The 19,850-nt window shown below is 48.1% G+C and overlaps 1 protein-coding gene and 1 non-coding gene across 8 annotated transcripts in view; one reads left to right on the forward strand and one right to left on the reverse strand.

Annotated features, from left to right (window-relative positions):
- Positions 1 to 4,161: 4,161 nt before the first annotated feature.
- FAM168A (family with sequence similarity 168 member A) overlaps positions 4,162 to 19,850 on the reverse strand; it is a 203,157-nt gene continuing 187,468 nt past the window's right edge. For all 7 annotated transcript variants that reach the window (XM_053203659.1, XM_053203660.1, XM_027039790.2 and 4 more), the window contains 4 exons: positions 13,986 to 14,128; positions 12,095 to 12,269; positions 10,662 to 10,792; positions 4,162 to 9,947 (listed from right to left, as the gene is read on the reverse strand). In XM_053203659.1, coding sequence (XP_053059634.1) covers positions 10,680 to 10,792; positions 12,095 to 12,269; positions 13,986 to 14,128 — 431 coding nt within the window. In that variant the 3' untranslated portion in view covers positions 4,162 to 9,947; positions 10,662 to 10,679. The remainder of the gene's footprint in view (positions 9,948 to 10,661; positions 10,793 to 12,094; positions 12,270 to 13,985; positions 14,129 to 19,850) is intronic.
- On the forward strand, positions 16,264 to 16,336 carry TRNAM-CAU (transfer RNA methionine (anticodon CAU)). Its single transcript has one exon. It is a non-coding gene; the product is annotated as a tRNA-Met (tRNA).

A 19,850-nucleotide genomic window follows, 5' to 3' on the forward strand; every position in this document is an offset into this window, starting at 1 on the left:
AGCTTCTTTCCCTGTGTCTCTTCCCAGGTCATCTGGCCATTCACCAAATAGCTGTGTGTCAGGTACTGTGTGTGGGACAGGCCATCCCTCCCCTCGCAGTGTTGGCTCTGTGGCAGGTAGGCATGGGGACAGCGGGTGAAGTGGGGCTGGAGGAGGCCCCTCACTTCATCAGGTTCTCACTGAAGCCCCTAGAGGTAGTGCTGTCCAATAGATATATATAGTATGTACCACATATGTAATTTAAAATTTTCTAACAGCCGCATTTTTAAAAGGAAGAAAAAGATAAGCTTAGTATCAATAATGTATTTAAGCCAGTATAACTATTTTCATTTCAGTATAAAGTCAGTATAAAAATTATGCATGAACCACTAATTTTTTTGTTTTGAAATCTGGTATTTTACACTTAAAGCACATCTTAGTAAGAACTAGCATATTCAAGGGCTCGATAGCCACATGCTGCTAGTGGCTCCTATCTTGGACAGCACAGCTCTAGAGGAAGTGGAGCCTGGGAGATGGATGGGGTCAGACTGACCTGTTGGGAGCTGGCGAACGTGGGAAAGGGAAACGTGGTCTGCAGAGAGAGAACAGCATGTGCAAAGGCCCAGGGGAACTACGAGGAACTGGAGAAGCTGGAAGTTGAAGGTGCCAGGTGTGGAGACTGGATTGGGCGTGGGCAGAAGACAGCTACACGTACTTTTGGAAGCCATCAGTCTTCTGCCAGAGATGCCAAGGAACCTCTAAGGCATTTAGGAAGGGGAGCTGGTCAGCTTGCTCTTGGTCACAGCGTGGAGGGTGGAGCAGGAATTCTGCATGGAAACTGTTGCAGCTGTCCAGGCAAGAGGTGGTGGAAACCAGGATGTGGGGGCAGGATCTAAGAGTCCTAAGATGGAATTGCTAGGACTTGGTAATAAGATGTGGGTCAACAGATTAGGGCCAGCTGGGTGGGGAAACCGGAGGAGCAGCCCAGGAGACAACTGTGATACAGCCCCCTGGGCGTCTGGAATGTGAAGGCCTAAAGTGGTCGAGAGACCGACCTGGGCTACAGGAATATTTAGAAGCACTCAAGTAGGCATTTGCACCAGGACTGGACCAGGAGAGAGGGCTCAGGGCAGACTCTTGGGCTGCCCCAGAGGCGCTGCCAAGGAGGTGGGAAGGAGACCAGGAGACTGCAGTGTCCTGCAAGTGAGGGAAAGGGAGTGAGGGGCAGGATGGTCCACAAGGCCAGGTGCTGCCACAGGGTCAGGACTGCAGCAGTCCTTGGTTCGTGGACATGGTGAGAACAGGACGAGGTCTGATTGGATTGAGCTCCCCACAGAAGCCAGATTGTGACAGGCGATACCTGGTGGGGACTTAGGCCCCAGGGAGGTAAGGTTTTTAATTCTGGGCTCTCTGGGTATTGGTATATTTTTTAAAGGTGGAAGAAGGGGACACGTTTAAATGCTAATGGGAGAGTCCCAAAGAGAGGCTGAAGAACCAGACCAGATACTGATGTTTGGTGGAGTCTGGGGAGGTGTGGAAAGGGACAGCCTGTGGGAGCCCCAGACCTGCTGGATAAAGGCGGCTGGTCAGGATGGGACTCCAGAATGCCCAGCTCATGTTTGCTCTTGCTGCTCCCCTGGGGCCACAGGTGCCACTACTCCTACTTCCAGACCCCTGCCCAACCCGGCCAGGGCTCCCTAAGGCTGGGGCCACAGCAGGATGACAAAGTGAGATCACCATCTTGTCTGTGGGCAGAGGCCTTTCTCCTGTGCAGAAGCCATGGACCTTTGGCCCAGTTAGCAGCACAGAAAACTCCTGCCCAGAGAAGCTGGGCAGACATGCCTTGAGATTTGATTTCTCCCTGCCTCTTTCTTGCCTCTCCAGGGCACAGGTTTCTCTTTCTGAGGCTTCTGAGGTGTGTAGGAAAGGGAGGGGACTTCCTAGGGCCGAGGAAACAAAGCTTTCCCTGTTCTAGGAGAGAGGAGGAAAAGAGACAGGCTGTACATCAGGAGGAATTTTCTGGAGCACCATGGGTTGCCAAAGTCTCAAACAGTTTGTTCATTGTAGGGGCCTAGTGGACATCATCCGTGCTCCCAAGGAAATGTTCCTTGGACTACCAGGGTCCACTTGGTGTCCCTATTTGCCAACTCTTAGCTGCATGTCAAGGTTTGGCTTCTCAAACTTGGCTGTCCCCTGAGCCAACCAACCCCACTTCACCCAGGACTTGGATGACACACCAAGATGATGAGAAAGCAAGAGATGGGGTGGGAGTTGGGTCCCTCCTACTCTCCAGCCTCCTTTTCCAGGGGAAGGCTGGACTGGGGACTCTAAACGCCCTCTTGCTGTGGAGACTGAGGCTGGGTCTGGCTTCCCAGGCCAGGTAAGAGATAACCCTCACCTTGGTGCTGGGCCCTGGGGTAATAAGCACAGCTCTTCTCCAGCACTGCCTGCCACCCCCACCCCGGCACCCCATTTTCTGCTTGCTGGAAGGTCAAAGTATGACTCTGGCCTAAATTTCTTCACCTGTCCCTAAAAGGATGGGATGCATTGCTGAGGGATCAGGTACGGGTATATCCAATGCCCTTGGCCTTCAGGGCCCCCACCCTCATCTGAAAGTTTTCCTGGCTTGTCCCTCTGAATCTTGGCAGCCCTGGGAGCCAGAGGACAGACTGGGGCACTGGGCTGAGGGAAGTTCTGAGTCTCACCTTTCCTTAGTCCACCCCTCACCCCAAGGACCAGAATTGTGAGTATGGGGCCCAGATCTCCACCTCCCTGTCTGCTCCTGGTCCTCAGCCCTGCCATTGTGACCTGGAGCTGAGTCCCTGGAAAATCCCTTTCCTGCTCTGGCGAAACTGCTGTGACACAGCCCAACAAAGTCTGTGGCCAGAGGTGCCCTCAGCTCCCACACATGATAAGAGCTTTCTACCGCAAGGGAGGGAGAAGGAGTCTCCTGTGAGGTGAGGACAGGAGGGAAACTGGGGATCATGCTGCAGAGGCACAGGGCATGGGTTGGTAGCAAGGGCTGGAGAGTTAGGAGTCTATCCTGAAGTCCAATTACAGCTCTAGTGTGAGCCAGGTCAGTGAGCCTCTTGGGGCCTCAGTTTTTTCTCTAGTTGAGGAGGCTGAAATACTTGACAGGCTATAGGAGCATCAGGATTTGGGGGCCAGGCCCTGGGAGGCAATGGTGGCTACAATGACCAGGGAAAGAAGCCTGGGCCTGGACTAGGGCTGTGGCTTTGCCCAGAGGGAGAAGGAGGCAGAGATTTAGGATGGAAAATGGACAGTAGTTGACCATTTGGGTGGAGACCACATAACCTCCCTCGACTGTCCTTCTGTGACTACAAACCTGTAAGCTCCTTCTTCCCTTGGTTTCCCAGCTGACAAACTCTCCTTTTAAGCAAACACAGACACTGCCTCCTCTGGGGTGGGCAGGAGAATGTGGGGCCTGGCCAGATACGAGCTCCGACTCTGAATCTCACAGCTCTGTGACCTTGGCCAAGGTACTTACCCTCCTTGGCTGCCCTGTCTTGAGGGCAGGGTTAATAAATAGGGCTCGCCTCCCATCCTGCTATGAGGATTTTGAGAACTAGCAAACATAAAGCACAGCGCTGGCCACACGGTGAGCCTTGGAAGATGGCAGCCTTCATCATTTATGACCTCCTGGCCGTGTATCACACACCTCAATTAGTCCAGGTGCTGATGGTCACTTCCCAGACCCCTCAACTGAATCCCAAGGAAGCCCTGCTATGCCTGAGGGGAGATGCAGCATAGTCATTACCTGACTGGTGAAAACAAGGTTAGCATCAGCTTGGGGAGCAACCCAGGGGACTCACTGGCCTAAGAGGTGGTGTCTCCCTGCCCCAAGAACCACCAGTCTGGTCACCCCGGACTTTTTTTTTTTTTTTTTTTTGGAAACTTTTTTTTCTTTTAATAGTTATTGAATGTTCTACAGCTTACAGTAAATATCATAGTTACAAATTCTTGGCTTCAATCTTTCAGAGTGATCACTATCTGATCTTCAAAACAAAATGAAACAAAAACCCAAAAGAATCCAAAACAACAAAACAAAACCAGATTTACACTTCATACACACAAGGCGAGGCCACGGGGCTTTCCAATCTTTACACTCCAGGCTGTGTTTTGAAAACACTGATAAGTTCTTTGATCAAACTACTTGGAAGACACCGGTCAAAGGTTTATTATTATTATTTTAAATGCTTTTCTTTTTAAAATGTGAGTTCCAATAAAATTTAAAAATTAGATTCCAACCTGTAGATTAAAATGAATTAAAAAATACAAAATCATATACAATGCTCTCACAGGGATGTTACATGCCACGAGAACAGGTTTCTCTGTCACGTGATATGATATAGGGATGCAATGCCTTTAGTCAGGAGATAGACCCTTGGGCCTTTAAAGGTCATTATAGACAACTCCAAGTTGCTAGAGGCCTTGCCTTACCTCCCCTTGGGGTAAGGAGGAGCTTGAGTCCCACCATAGATCCACATGATCTGGCTGACTTGAGAAGGTGGTCTGTGGGCAATCCCACTCTTTTCCTGACTCACAGGCATGAGGAGGAAGGCTAGAGCCTTGAGATGCTGGTCTTGCTGGGGTCAGGCCCAAAGAGGATTTCACCCATTTGACTCCTATGGGCTGGTACTTATCTGCAAAGTTGTTCTATAGGTTCTCTTCAGGAAGGAGAGTACCCACTCTGCCAGGAGCTGCAATGGGTCCAGGGCCTCACCGCCACAGCATGAATGCCCAGGGACTATGGATGCAGCCGCAGGGAAGCAAGAGCTCTAGTTACCCTTTCTGGTTTTGTGGCAGCCAGTCCCAACTCCTGTGTTCCTCACCTGGCCACTGGGTTGGACTCAACAGCATGTAAGATAGAAAATAACCATTGGAGAAACTGAGGGAACAGGGCCCAAGCCTGGCTCAGGCAAAGTTGGCTATGGAATGTTGAAGCTGGCCTGCCAGGCAGGAATTGTGAAGGCTGGGCCCTGGAACCATGTTAATACATAACTTCAGAAACAAGTTTTCTAGGAGAAGGGAACACAGGTAAAGGACAAACCCTGCAGCCAACCTGGCTTGCCCATGGAAACTTGATCTCTGAGGCTCAGGAATGGAATTCAATGTTAGCCTGGTTGAGTTTCCTCTGCTGTTGGGCTGGGCCTGCATTCCCCTGGGGCTGTGCCCCTGCACGGAACCTGCCTCCTACCTGCTCACTCCACTGCCTAACCTGCCCCTCTCTGGACTCTGAAGCTTGGCAAGCAGCTGGGGACCGCACACTCTGTAGTGATGTGGTAGAACAGAGGGTGGAAAAACAGGGCTTCCATTTATCTTCACTCAAATGCAACTAAGAAATGCCATGGTGATACCTAAATGATTAATCCAGCCAGAGTGCTATAACCAAGACCACACAAAGACCAAGATCCATGTCCTCTAGGCCTTCCTTCTCTGGCCATGAGGCAGACCCAAGGAATCTGATATGCAGGGCTCCAGGCTTGGCTCAGCCAGGGCCTCACTGGGGCTCTTGGCTAAATCTTGTCTACACAAGGACACCAGAACTTGGTGACTAAGGGCCTGCCTGCCTTTTATGCTCCATGTGATTCATTTCTGAATGCCACTCAGAACAGAGTAAGCCCCTCCAAAGGAGCATTCCAGCTGAGATTGGTAAACCTCAAACTTGGAACTATACAGTGTCTCTCTTGGTCCTGGTTCTCACCCATGGGAAAAGCAAGCCCAGGGATTGAAGGCATGTGCTTTTGGCCACTCAAGGCTACATCAGGTCCCCTGGGAGTGTCGACTCACTGCGTTTGGACAGTGGGCAGGCCCTCCGGGGTCAGAAAGCAAGGGGTATGCAGGCTTCCCTGGGACACGGGTCTTTCAATGGACAGAAACCTGGGGGCTGCCCTTGAATGTGTCTTAGGCTCTCAGCATCATGACCCCAAAGTGTTCAGGTTAGGCCTTCTGTTGCCAATTTTCATCCTCCTGGTGCTGCCAGGGTCCTCGGGGCCCCTCATAAAAAAATCTCAATTGGGAAGACTGAACTCCCCAGGTCTTTTGGAATCTTCCTCTGTTTGGAACAGACAGGTAGCAGCCCACCCCTTCTTAATGCCTGCCACTGAGATCCAGCAGGTGCCAGCAGAAAGAGCAGAGGATTTGAAGAGTTCAAATCTCAGCTCTTTCTCTTAACTGTATGACTTTTGGCAAATCTCTTCAGCCATTTTTTTTTTTTATAAAGTAAGCTCTAGGCCCAGCATAGGGCTTGAACTCACAACCGAGATCAAGAGTCACATGCTCTACCAACTGAACCAGCCACGTGCCCCAAGTCTCCTAAGCCTTTTAAGACTTAAGTTTTTCCATCTATAAAATGAGGATTTGGCAATCAATGAATGTCAAAGCACTTTGTACATTAAAAAAACATGTGGATAGGTTTGTGTGTCCTTGTTCGATATTTAGATAAGGGGATATACACTTTAGGGTCATTGCCAAGAGAGAACAGCCACAGCAACTGTCCCGTCTCGTGAGGAAAAAAATGTTTTCACAAGTGGCAGAAAAGTTATGTTTCAGGCTCTCACCACTGGGGGGCACTCCAGACTCCAGATTCCTGGGCCCCAGGCTAATGAGGAAAGGGAGTCAGGTACAAGTTGGGGAAGCCAAGAGGGTTGGCTGGTGACTAAAACCACCTGTACCCCTAACCCTGGCCACCAAGCTTGTGGTACTGGGGGCAGGCACTGGAGTGGAGGTGTCTGCATGCTGGTGCCAGCACTGTAGCTCACTATGTCATGTGGGCACACTCCTTGTCCTCTCTGGCTTGCTGGCCTTCCTAAAAATGACAGGGCCCTTCCAGCTCTGACCTTCTGTCCAGCTTTACCAATGGGCTACCCAGTATCTTTAGATGCCTCCCAAGAGATGCCTATGATCCCGCCATGAATGTTCATTCTGCCAGAGGCACACTACTACTACCCCTGCTCTCCTGGACTTGTTCCCTTTGCGATGACTCCCCAAGCTTGGCCAGGCTTGTGGATCTCCGTCAAAGCAAGAGGGGGAGGCCAGCAGAACTGGGGCTCCACCATGCACACTGAAAAGAGGGTGCTGGACTTGGGACTCTTCCAGACCACAGCCTTTCTGCACCTTGTTTTTGCCTTGGGGCCTGTCTTTGATCTGGAATTACATACTAGGGCAAAGAAAGGGTGCAGAGCATAGATGCTTTAGTCCTCAAGCCTGTATGTGCAGTCAGACTGAAGGGAAAGCAGACAAACTGGGATTCAGGTGGCTCTGCCACTTATGAGCAAATCACTTTGCTTTCCCAAGTCTCAGTTTCCTCATGGATCAAATAGGAGGCATAATCTATTTCACAGGGTTAAGCCACATGATGGATGTGAAATTGCTTTGTGAACTGTGAGGTACTAGATGTTAGTTTTTACTTACTGGCATAGAAAGAACAAAAGCAACAGGGCCATTCCTAGGTCTCCCCCTTTTTACTTCCTCTCTGTGGTTCTACCCAGCCCACCTAGAGGTAGCAGGGTACATGGAAACCTATTAGGATACTAGCTAGCATTCTGCTTACCTTGGCAAGCTCCCTTTTCTTCTACAATCAGTTTCCTCATTTGTTAGATGGGTGTAATAACTCTAACCCCGTCTCTCTCTCTCTCAGGGCCAGTAAATTAAAGGCTGTGAAGTGCTCTGAAATCTATGAAGCACCTGACAAATTGCAAAGGTTTCCTATTATTATCATTAGTATTATTTTGGCATTTTCCACACACATATGACATAATCTAGAACAACCTTCACCCACCCTTACAAAACCAGAGAGCAGGAGGAGGTATCTGCAAAAAATGGATTAACACTGGAAAACTTTGTTGTTTTAAAATGAAACCCCATCAGCACTCTAGAACAGACCATTTAGAACAGCTAGGTTTCTCCTTACTGGTCCTGCAGTTCCCTGGAAAGCCAAGAAGGTGGGTCCCCCAACTCCTGGCTCTGGGTTGGATGCTGATGGGCTTTGCCCTCCTGGGAATGCCAGACAACCTCTGAGGTCCTTCTGGCTCAAGAGTTTCCTGATTTCTTCCTCCTTTAAGGGAGACATGGGAGGTAGGGGTAAGGGTATGTCCAAGTGCATGTGAATTTAAAATGAAAAGGGTTGTTTAAAAGTCCCAAATGTTATCAATGATCCCATTTTGTACAGTAAAATGTTCCTGCACCCCCACCCCCACAGGAGCTGCTGGCTCAGCCAAAAGCTGGGTGCAGGGGACAATGCTGGGCAACCTGGGCTCCTGGCTGAGACTAGCCTGGACTCCTGACTTGGGGGTTCCTCTTCTCCCATGCCTCCTGGGCCTCATCCTTGTCCCCTTCTCTTTTCAGGAGGAGGGGCTTTTGTCCTAAAAGCATAGATCCTCCTTTTCAGCCAGCCCGCTTTCTCCTTCTCCTAGGGCTGGAGTCAGGTATAGAACGAAAGTTCTAGATGTCTTCACAGAATTTCCAAATGCTATTTCTTCATTTGCAATTTCTGTTCCTGCCATTTGCCCCCATGTGACCTCTGCCCAGTCTTTAACCCCGCTTTGGAATTGATGGAGAAAAAGAGCAGAAACAAGAGCCCAGAGACTGTTCCAGAGTTCACCGGGTGTGAGTGCTGCTGACTTAATTTCTACAAAACCAAGCCAATCCATCCCTAGTTAAATTTTTGTGGATAACATGCCCCTAGGTAGGAAGCCTGCATTTAATGCTAATTTACTGCAAGATCTAGGGAAGTTCTTTCATCTTCTCTGAGCCTCAACTTCCTCATCTATCAAACAGGGGAATGGATGAGATGATTGCTAAGGTCCCGTCAGTTCCATGAGTCTATGAAATGTTTATTGCTATTGCTTTTCCTTCACTATCCTGACCTTCAGAGCTGCCAGCACCCACCTGGAATGTGGTTCCGTCACTTTGGCCGTGAATGGCACAAGATAACCAAGAGCCCCACGGACAGGCTGGTGAGCCCTGGCACTGGGAAGGGCAGAGGGAAGGGAGAGAAATGCCATAGGTTCCCACTCTAATCAGGAGGAAGCATCTCATCAGAGTGGGTCCCTGTGGGCTCAAGGGCCAAGGTCTGGATTACATAGGGCATCTGGCCTTCCAAGGCTTTGGGAGGCTGGGATACCATCACCCTGCAGCTGCTTGGCAGGACTGAGGTCAAAATTACATTTTGAGGAAGTGCCAGGTCAGTTAACAACACTGTGCAAATCAGAAGGTCCAGGCCCAGACAACTTGGCGAGAGACCTTACAAATCAAAGCCAGCAGGCAAGCACCTCTCTCCCCTCTTCCTCCCCCAGTGCCCTCCCTCCCCCCACCCTCCCTCAAGTTCTCCCAAAGAAAGAATCTGGTTTCCCCAGGTTCTCACCTGGGGTATTAAGCTGCTATGAACACTCCTACCTAATTCAGGTGGTCCTGTTCTCGGTCTGTTGCGATGGTTCTCAGAAGACATTTCCTTTGTGTCAGGACATAGTAACGTCCTAAACTAATCTTGCTCCGGAAAAATAAAGAACAATCTCCCAGAGATGTAACCTGCTCAACAGCTTTGAGTTCCTACCCTAGACCCAAGGGCCACAAGTGTTCCGCTCTTCAAAGGAAATCACACCTTCAGCTGAACCATTGCAATAAACCCTGCTCTCTGCCACTAAACTAGGATCCCCGGGGACTGGATGCTTGGGGAAGGAGAGAAGAGCAGAGAGGATGTGCTTGGTCAGGAGGAGGGGACAGAGCTGGAAGGGTAGCTGCTAAGAAGGAGACATTGGGGAGAGGCAGGAGATTAGAAAAAGCAGCTTTTACAAAAACCAAAAATAAAAACCAAAACCGTTAAAGATGCATAAAGTGACCCTTGCACTTCCGTTGTCTCTTCTTGCAAATAGAGGTGGTGCTGCTAGGGAACTGCTCCAGCACCTGTGTAAGACTTGAGTAGTTGCATACAATGTGTGACTCCAGATCTGAGGAAGGAAGAGGAGAGCCATTAGTGACCATGATATTCCTGTCAGGCCATTTCAGGAAGCCACTGGATCCCCTCCCCTCACTGTGGGAGCCCTAAATGGAGCCCTCTGTGCCTCCCTAGTGGAGCTGCCTGCTTCCTGTCCAGTGCCGAGAGCTCCTGGAAGACGTGGAGGGTAGGGGAGATCAGGAGGTAGGGCAGAGTTATTAAAAGTTGATGTCCCTCAGGAGCAGTCGAGGGCAGTAAGGAAGCTGGTGGGTGGGGGGGATGTTGGCCCAAGGTCTCCGGCCGCCCCCCTCCCCCACTATCATCACCAACATCTGATTAAGGTAAGATTGCATCTGAAGAATGAGGACCAGAGTTAAAGGAAGTCTAGAGACTGTAGGTAAAGAGCACAGAATTTAGCACTAGAGGGCTGGAGTTCAAGTTCCAGCTGAATTCTTACTGGTTAAGTGATGTTGAACTATGCATTTATCAGTAAAACAGAACTAATAATCCTCATTTCACAGAGCTGCTCTAAGGATTATGAGATAACATACGTAGAGTATCTAGAACATATGGAAAGTGACAGCTATCACTAAGGGTAATATTACTGAACTCAGAGCAGGAAAGCAACTGGTAACTGTCACTGGCTCCTACCAACACCTGTGCTTTGCTAGGGGCGGTTCTGGTATTTGGTCATCCTCCTACCTCTCCCAGCCCAGGCCCCACTCACTTGGATGGGCTGCAGGCTTTACCAGTGCGGGGGCACATAGCTGTACGCAGGGGTCCCTTGGGCCCTGTATGTTGGCATGGACACAGGGTGTGCCCCAATCGCGGTGTGCTGGGGTGCAGTCAGCAGGGTACCTGAGCATCCAGAGAGAAGAGTAAACCCAGTGAGGCTGTCCCAGGGTGCTGGGATGAAGAGGATGAAGCTATGGTCTTTCACACAACTGCTCCCCAACCTGGGCCCCCCACCTGCCCATGAACTTCCTGCCCCTCCCACCTTGCCAGGCTTCATCTCGTTAGGGAAAATTTTGCTGATACGCCAAGACAGAGTCAATCACTCATCTTCAGTGGCCTCCTCCTACTCTTCTTTGTATGCTTTTTGTAATCTACCGAGTGGAAATTGTTGGTTTATATGGTTGTATTTCCCATGGGCCCTGCTGTTCCTAAAGGCAGGGCTCTGGTCTGATCTATCAGTAACTGGTCCCCAGGACCAGAACGAAGGCTGGCACCAAGCAGATATTCGATAGCTTGCTAACCTGATTTAGGGAATGAGGCCTCAACAACCCCTTACATTAGGGGGCCACATAAAATCCCAATTCTCACCCCCTGCCCACTAGACCCCTTGTACTCTCTTCCTTCAAATGATTCTTTAAAAGTTGGGTCTCTAAAAGTTATCCACAACCCTCTTGTCATCTCATGCTCTTCTTTTGAATGTCCGCACATCCAGAGACTTCCCTAAACTTACTCTCCCGGTGTCATCTCCATCCCTATCCTCAGGGTTCCTGAAGGGCAGGGCTCTGATGTGATTTCTGGAGTAAGCCAGAAATGGAAAAGGGTTCCCTCATGCCTTACAATTAATTATTGGACAGGGGCTTAAGCTTCTGCCTGCTCAATAACATTAGCCCCGTGCACTCCCTTCTAGAACCCTGCTGCTACCAGAGTATTAGTGCCATCATCTTTCTCTAAATGACAGCCTCCCCACTGACCTACCTGCTTCCAGCCTCTCCTACATAACTGTGCCTCCACCCTGCAGCCGAGAACGTTTAAACCAAAACCATCTCTCCTCTGCTTGAACCCCTTTGCTAGCTCCCCACTTTACTTTGCTGACTACTCCAGCTGCTCTTCCAACTCCATGCCCCTTTTTTCTAAGGGCCTTGGACCATTTCCATTCTATGAACGTGTTATGCTCATGTTCTTTCCACCTGGACTGCCCTCCCTCCCCTCTTCCATCTCTCTGGTTAGCTTCTGTTCACCCTTTAAGGTCTAGCTCAGTATGTCCTCCTCGGTGAAATCTTTCTCATCCCTATGGACAAGATTCCCAGAAACCCCCAGAACAGAATTTCTCATGCTATGGGACACTCGATTCCATGACTGTGTTCTCCAGTCTGTCATGAGTTTCTGGAGAAGGGGGATGGACACTGACACAGATGCTGCCCTCACCTGCAGACATTGCCATGGTGGTGCCGGCCACCATGCCCATGGCCACACCGTTGGTCCGGGGGGCAGCAACAGGCGCTGGGTAGATGGCGGAGGGAATGCTGTTGGGCTGGACAACCGTGGTGTGGTGGATGACGTGGGGCTGGGCGGCATACACAGGCTGTGTGTAGTAGGCTCCCTGAGGGAAAAGAGGCCGAGGTCACACAAGCTTTTGGAGATGTGGGGTAGGACATGGGGAGGAGGAAAAGGGAGGGGGAGCCTGTTCCTCCCAGACCCTATGGGATAGGGCCAGATAAGCATGGACCTAGAGATACAAGGTCTGGGCCCCAGTTGGGACTCTGTGTCTGTCTTACTACATGACTCTGGACTGTGCAGTAACGGGCTCAGCTTTTCGTTATGAATTGCGAAAAATAAGGCTCCAACCCTGTCCTGCTTTGCTCCTAGGGTTGCTATGTGATCTAATAGGTAACAGCCCGAATTCTGACATTTTAAAATGGTTGGATCTTACTGCAGTGTGCTTCTATGAGCTGCCTAAAATGTAAAGGCAGGGACCACAGTCAGTGAGTGAGGATATGGATGGGGCTGGTGAATCCAGACCACTGTGTGCATGCACATGAGGAATTACCAGCGGGGCGATCACACTGGTGCGAGTACTGCCGTTTTACCTACTGGGGACTGTCACAAATGCAGAGCATTTCCCCAGATGTCTCTTACTATTTCTCTTTAGGCAAAGAGATGAGGATGGAGACAGTTGTCTTAGGTGACTTCCCACTGCCTAGATCACATGGCTGCTTCCTGCTGCCACAGCCCACAGGCCTGGTGACCTTTGTGGGGAGTAGACACAGCCCCCTGGGTCATCTTACTCCAGAGCTTTCCCAATGCCTCTACTAACTAATGACAGGAGCCTCAGAATATGGGTTTATAATCCCAGAGGTCTGAAAACATAGTGCAAAGCAGCCTACCACAAACCAGAAAAACGATCTCCAGCCCACTGTTCTATCTTTTAAAAGTTTTGCATTCTATTGAACAATGTAGCTGTTCTTTAAATCAAAAAGTGTTCTCCTCACTACTAAAAACCTCATGTAGAACTGTCACCCCAGAAAAAATGTGCCATGTGGTATGCTGGAGCCTCATATAGTCCCTGTCATAGCCATCCCCTCAGAGTACACACATTCTCTCTAGCTGAAAGAGCCCAGATGGGGACACTAAGGCACTCAGAGAAATAACTTACTGATGGTCACACAGGGAACTGGTGACAGAGCCTGAGAACTTATCTCCTCCCTGTTCAGCTCACAGACTTTATCAAGGAAGGGTAGGTGTGGAGGTTAGGGAGAGAAGCCCAAGACACATGGGGTCTCATCCTGACTCAACCAACAACTCCCTGTGTGACCTTGGACAACTCACTCTCCTCTGGGTCTCATCCCCACTTGTATAAAAAGGAATTGAGTGGGGTGCCTGGGTGGCTCAGTCAGTTAAACATCCAACTCTTGATTTCAGCTCAGGTCATAGTCTCATGGTGGTAAGACTGAGCCCTGTATTCAGCTCCACACTGGGCGTGGAGACTACTTAAAATTCTCTTTCCCTCTCCCCCTCATTCTCTCTCTCCAGAAAAAAAAAAAAGAAGGAATTGAGCTAGATAATTTCCAGGGGCCCCTGCTCCTTTGACATTCTGGGCGCTATTCATCTCAATGGCTTCATGCATCACCCCTGAGGGGCTGAGGTGGGGTGAGGGAGTGTGTAGACTACAGGGCTACCGTTTCTATGATATAATAGTGACAAGTGGCCAGAGCCATGAACTTGCCTTCCCTCTCTTCCTCACCCACCCCCAACCCTCCTAGGCTGGTCACTCCTTTACCTGCAGAAGTGGTGGGCCCAGGCTTCCACGTGCACCTACCTGGGCATACAGATTCTGCTGGGGGTAGGCACTTCTGATTGGATACATGGCCGTCTGATAGGGGTTGGGTGATGGGGAGTAGGGGGGTGGAGCAGTATTACTCTGGGTCGGTGGGACCTTGTACGGTGTCCCTGCAGTATATCCTGTACCAAGGCAATAAGAGAGACTTCCAGTTAGTGGACAGAACATTGTCAGAAGGTAGCAGGTCCCAGTCACGACTCCCCAGACAAGGATGGGCTGATTCCAGGCTGGAAACACAGATGAGAACAGTGAACAGGGCTCCACCCAGACAGCCTTGGCCCCAGAGGCAGCTCCCTCAGTCCTGGTGCACAGGGCACACAAGTGATTCTGGCATCTTGTATTTTTCTGGATCTCAGGGGTATGACATATAAAATAAGAGGCTGGAACCAGATGATCTCCTAAGGGACCCTTGCAGCTCAGACAGTTTGGGATTCTGTCTACATGCTGTGAGACAGGCACGTACACACAGACAGGAGACCCTCCACCCACTTGCCCTTTATTGCACTCTGTCTTCCTGCTTTTCTGTCTCCTCACTCAGCAGCCCAGGTGTCTTCTGCTGCTGTTTCTCTTTTGTTTTCCCCCTTATTCTTTTTCTCTCCTTGTGTCTCTCTTTTTGGAATTCTCTCTCCCACATTCCCCTTCTTCCCTGAGAGGGTTAAGGTGAAAAGCCCACAGAAAACACCATTCAGAGCCAGCCTTTCCCCCCACTCCTGGGGCTTGGAGGGAACCACCTCTGCCTCAAGTCAGGGGTCATGAAAGTTCACATCAACCTGAAACCTAGGCCCCAGGGAGCTCACAATCAGCGACTTGATTAAACTGTGCTACCTTTGACTGTTCTGGAAAATAGAGTCAGATCCTATGTCCACAGGAAAAAGCTGAGACATAAATCACCCAGGAACAAGACTGTGTACTCACAGAACACAAAATGAAATGATTCTATGGAAACCAAGTGATCATCAAGTGACCCCTAACTCTCTTACTCTATACAACGGGCTCAGAAAGGGCAAGTGTTTTTACAAACTGCTCCTTCTTTCTAAGTTGAAGGGACAGTGCCAGAAGACCTTGGCTTTGGATCTCCAATGGGGTGTTGCTGATACTTCTTCCCTGGGCTTCCCATCCAGGCTCAGTCTGGTTGGTACATCACTGACCTTCTCCTGTCTCAAAGTAAGGTCTTTCACCTACAAGATGCTCACCAAGGACTGTCAGCAACGTGGTGCTGATTCTGCAAGAAGGGACTGGGGGGCAGAGCAGAGAGGGGTGCTTTATTGGAAGAAAACAGACCAAGGCTTCAGTTCAGGCTTTTTTTTTTCCAATTTGGTGTGCCTATTATCAAGTGTCTGGGCTTTAGTTTCCTATTTTGTTAAATCAGAAGGCTAAGAATGAAGATCTCCTCCTGAACTAAAATCCCATTTTTCTAAAGATCCTAGGTCTCTTTTACCCTATCCCCAAGTAAAAGCAAGCTGCTGTAAGGTCACAAATCTGTCTCCATCCACAGCACTGGCCTGGCGTTCCCCCCCCACCCCCCACCTCCTGGACCCTGATGAAGTACTCAGTAGGATATGAATGCTGCTATTTGGTCACCACAAAAGGCACCACCGAAAGGCATCCTTGTCCTCTTCCCTGGAATCATGTCTTTTACTTTTCCATCTGCAGATCCATAGTTTATTCCACGAGAAACTGGTTTTGTGGTCAAATACATTTGGGAAATAAGTAGCAATGAAGATGGAGTGGAAAGAATACATTCAGGAGAAGGTAGCATTGTGAAAAAAGAGAAACTAGACATGGAGGTGCGAATCAGCTGAGAGAAGTCTGGAGCAGATTCCTCCAAGTTTCTAGATTGTGGCACTAATTATGATATGTGGTCAAGGCAGGTGAAGCAGATACTGCAGGGGCAGACAGAAGTCTAAGTCTGTGATATCTACAAGGAGCCATCTGAGGGGCACTTCACCTTGGAGGCACGGTTTTTTAATCTGTAAAACAAAGGTGGGGGTTCTCAAAATGGGCATGTCCCAAGACTGTGCGATGAACTACAGCATTCTGAAGGATTTTAATCACTGTTTAAAAAAAAAAGTGCAGTAATGTAGAATAGAGATAAATAGGTTTGTTTTTTATTCCATGACCCTGAGAAGTTTTAAAATGACAGGATGAACTATGAATCTCCAAGATAGGGATATGCAGGAGACTATTCACAAATTTAATTTATCACTGAATCTTTTATGCACGCTATTAACATTTAAAACAGGCAAACTATAGGGGCGCCTGGCTGGCTCAGTCGGAAGAGCATGCGACTCATGATCTTGGGGTCATGGGTTCGAGCCCCATGCTGGGTGTAGAGATTACTAAAAAATAAACCATAAAATTAAATAAATAAATGAATACATAAAACCTGAAAACTACAGTTTTTGTAATTGCAACTTATCTTGGTAAGCAAAGTTTTATTGTAACAGCCATGTCCATTCATTTACTTCTCAACTATGGCTGCTTTCCTGCTACAACGGTAGTTATGACAGAGACCATATGGCCTGAAAAGCCTACAGTATTTATTATTTGGACTTCTACAGGGATAGCTTGCTCAATCTGATTTAAAGGAATAAAATAAGGTTATGAGGAGTCCTGCCAGAGTGGAAAGCATCTCTTTTCTATGCAGAAGGGCAGGATACCCTTGAATCCTAAGATACCTGTCTCTGAAAGCTATACAGCACAGAGTAGCGGTTATGAGTAGTCTGGAGCCAGACTGACTGCCTGGGTCTGAACCCCAGCCCTGCTATTTAACAGCTGTAGAAAACAGCAGTCTCCTCATCTGTAAAATGGGGACAACAGTACCTATTTCATTGGGTTGCTGTGATAAATACATTAATAATTGCAAAGCCCTCAGAATAGTGCCTGACACATTAAAAGCATTTCATAAAGGTGAGCTATTATTCTTTTCTCTCTCTCACTGTATAGAGAAACACTTAGTAAGCTTCCTGCTCTGGTGGTGTGCAAGCAGAGACTGGTCTGAAAGACTACAATAGAGAGGTTAAACTATGACTTCCATTGTGTGATCCAACTTGGAACACAGACTCCAGGATTCTAAGATTCTAAAACTGTATGGCTTAAAATACCATAACTTCACAATTCTTTCAAGTTAACAAGCCAATGATACTGGCAACTTTCCTTTATGTTCCCCAAGAATGTGCTCTGGAATTTCTATCCCTAGGGGAAGGCTGCTCTATTCCTCTATGCCACAAGGACAATCAACCACCTTACAAAGTATTGAGGTTATCTCTCTGAGGAAAATCAAAAAGCACCAAGAGTCTGCAGGAGAATTTGGTTTCCAAGTCTAAGAATAACTTTTTCTGAAAATGTTTCCCTTTCTTCATGTTATGAAATGAGATACACATATACTCAGAATACAAATCAGCAGCCAGAGTACCCTTGGCAGCCAAAAGATGATGCTGCAGAAGAAGGCCTTGCTCATTTGTCCAGACAGTTTGAGAAGGAAGAAGCAGAGCTAGAGATCATTAAGCCCCCAACACAGACATTTCACAGATGAGATGATGGACAGATGGCTGACACAGAGCAACTGCTCGCCAGGACTCAGGACCCAGTGCTCCTTCCTCCAACTACAATAGTTCTCAAGTTTCCACCTGTGTTAAGAGGCTGCAGAAACTGCCTGGGCTCCCATCCTGGGCTTTATCAGTGAGTCAGGTCAATTCTTCTCTCAAGGAATACCCTCATTTGGACTAGATAGTATCAGAAGGCATTCTAGTGTTGATATTCTAAGTCTCTGAGTATTTCAGTGAGACTTATGAGAAAATCACTGCAGTGGACTTTCTACAACTGACTGACAGTCCTGTCCGTACCACTGAGGATTATAAAGTCCCCTGGAGCTATAGCCTCAGCTACCTTGGGTAAGGCAAAATTTAGGATTTGTTATTCTGTGCATCTAAGTGAAAGAAGGTATTGGGCTTGATGATGCAAAAACAAACAAACAAAAACAAAAAACAAAAAAACCTCACTGATTTTCCTGAAATGAACTTAGACTCAGCTCTGGCACTTGTGAATGGACTTCTACCTAAGTCTGAAGGTCACAGGATTAGGACTTTGGAATGCTATACCTTCAGGACATTAGAGACTTGCATTCAACTTTTTACATTTCAAATGAATCTGGAGCTGAGAGGGGGGCAGCGACCTTCCCAAAATCGCAGAGCAAATCAGTGCAGAGCTGGCTCAGAGTTCAGGGCTTCCCATGACCTGGGCAGCGGTTCCTTTCTGAGTTATAGGTCTCTGCAGTCCAATCTTGGACATCTGGCATTTTGGCCTTCATGTCATCATTTCATTAAAGGCAATACTGTGACAGAAAAAAGGGAATTAGATCACTAGAAGTCCCAGCTCTGCCTTATGAAAGAGGCTTTGTTTATGAGGCCCTATTCTTTCTCTCAGGTCCCTAACTATAATTTTAGGGTCCATCAAACAGGAAAATAAATAGAGTCTGCACATTAGTGAGATAAAACCTGTTTTAGCCCTCTCTTCAATCCTTCTGCACTACCATAAATCTTTTTCAGTTGGAGAGCCCCTACCACCTTCAAAGGCATTGATCCTTACATCAAGGATGCCTTTTAGACTAATCGGTTTATTGACCATCAGATTTACATGTCTGAACAAAGCTCTATGTCTGAGTCTTGCCTTGACCCCCAAGTCTCCTTGTTGATAGCCGAACAAGAGAGTGTGGAATAAGTAGGAGGGAGACCCAATTACAAACAGCCTTAGCAAGTGTTAGTAAAATTAAACTGAATTTGTTAAAGTGCCCTGAATTTTCTGTAGCAATTAGAAGCCACAAAATCTGTGTCGGAGGAAGCCTGGTGGGAGTGGGAGGGGCAGGCGAGCCAGCCTCTATTTAAAAATTCCACAGGTTCACACACTACTGGCTTTAAAGAAAAGGGGGCACATTGTGGTCCTTTCCAGCGACTGTGACAGCCTGTGAGGACAGTGGGAGGTAGCTGCAGGACATTTCAATGGGACTTCAGGAAGATTTCAACACAGGAGAAGGTGAAGCCTTCTAATATTCAGACATTCTCACTGTAGAAAGGGTTGCCTGTGGAGGGAATGAATACCCTGGAGATATATATGTGAGCAAAGGCTGGCTGGTCAACTACGGGCAGGGTAGCTAGAAAGGTCCCTGCTGGGGTGGTAGATATTGAGTACACAGCACCCTGGTGACAGAATCAGGAGTCTAACAGCTAGACAGAACTTTCAAGAGGGCCTAGTCCAGCCCCCTCATTTTACAGTTGGAAAAACCAAGGTCCAGAGCATGGACATAAATTATCCAAGGTTGTACAGAACCAAGTCTAGAATCCAACTCTTCTGGTCTCCATCCCAGGCCTCTTTCTGCTAAACTATAGTAGGTGTGTCTATATGCATGTACAATCACGTGTGGGTTTAAGAGAAAATATGTGTATGTATAAACCCATTTACATATATGTTCGCTCAATTCTACCTGAGGTACCTGAGAAAACTCCCTACTACTGCCATCCCTCTCTTAATGAGTACAATTAATCTCGTGAAAAAAGTCAATAAACTTAACCTGAAATTTAAACCTGAATGATATCTTTTTAGTTGTGCTGCTTGCTACTTGGATGACATTGGACATATTACCTTTCTGGGCCTCAGCTTTCAAACCTGAATAAAAATCCACCATAATAGGACTATAGTGTAGATTAAATGAGAGGGTGATAATGAAAGCAAATTCTCTAAAGGTGAAGAGTTAGGTTGTTTAAATGTAAGTTGATGACGACATCTAGGGGCAACAGTAACTAAGGAGAAAATAACATTGGGTATTAAAAAAAAGAAAAAAATGCAGCA

The sequence above is a fragment of the Acinonyx jubatus genome, chromosome D1 (genome assembly GCF_027475565.1).
Source record: "Acinonyx jubatus isolate Ajub_Pintada_27869175 chromosome D1, VMU_Ajub_asm_v1.0, whole genome shotgun sequence".
Taxonomy (NCBI): domain Eukaryota; kingdom Metazoa; phylum Chordata; class Mammalia; order Carnivora; family Felidae; genus Acinonyx; species Acinonyx jubatus.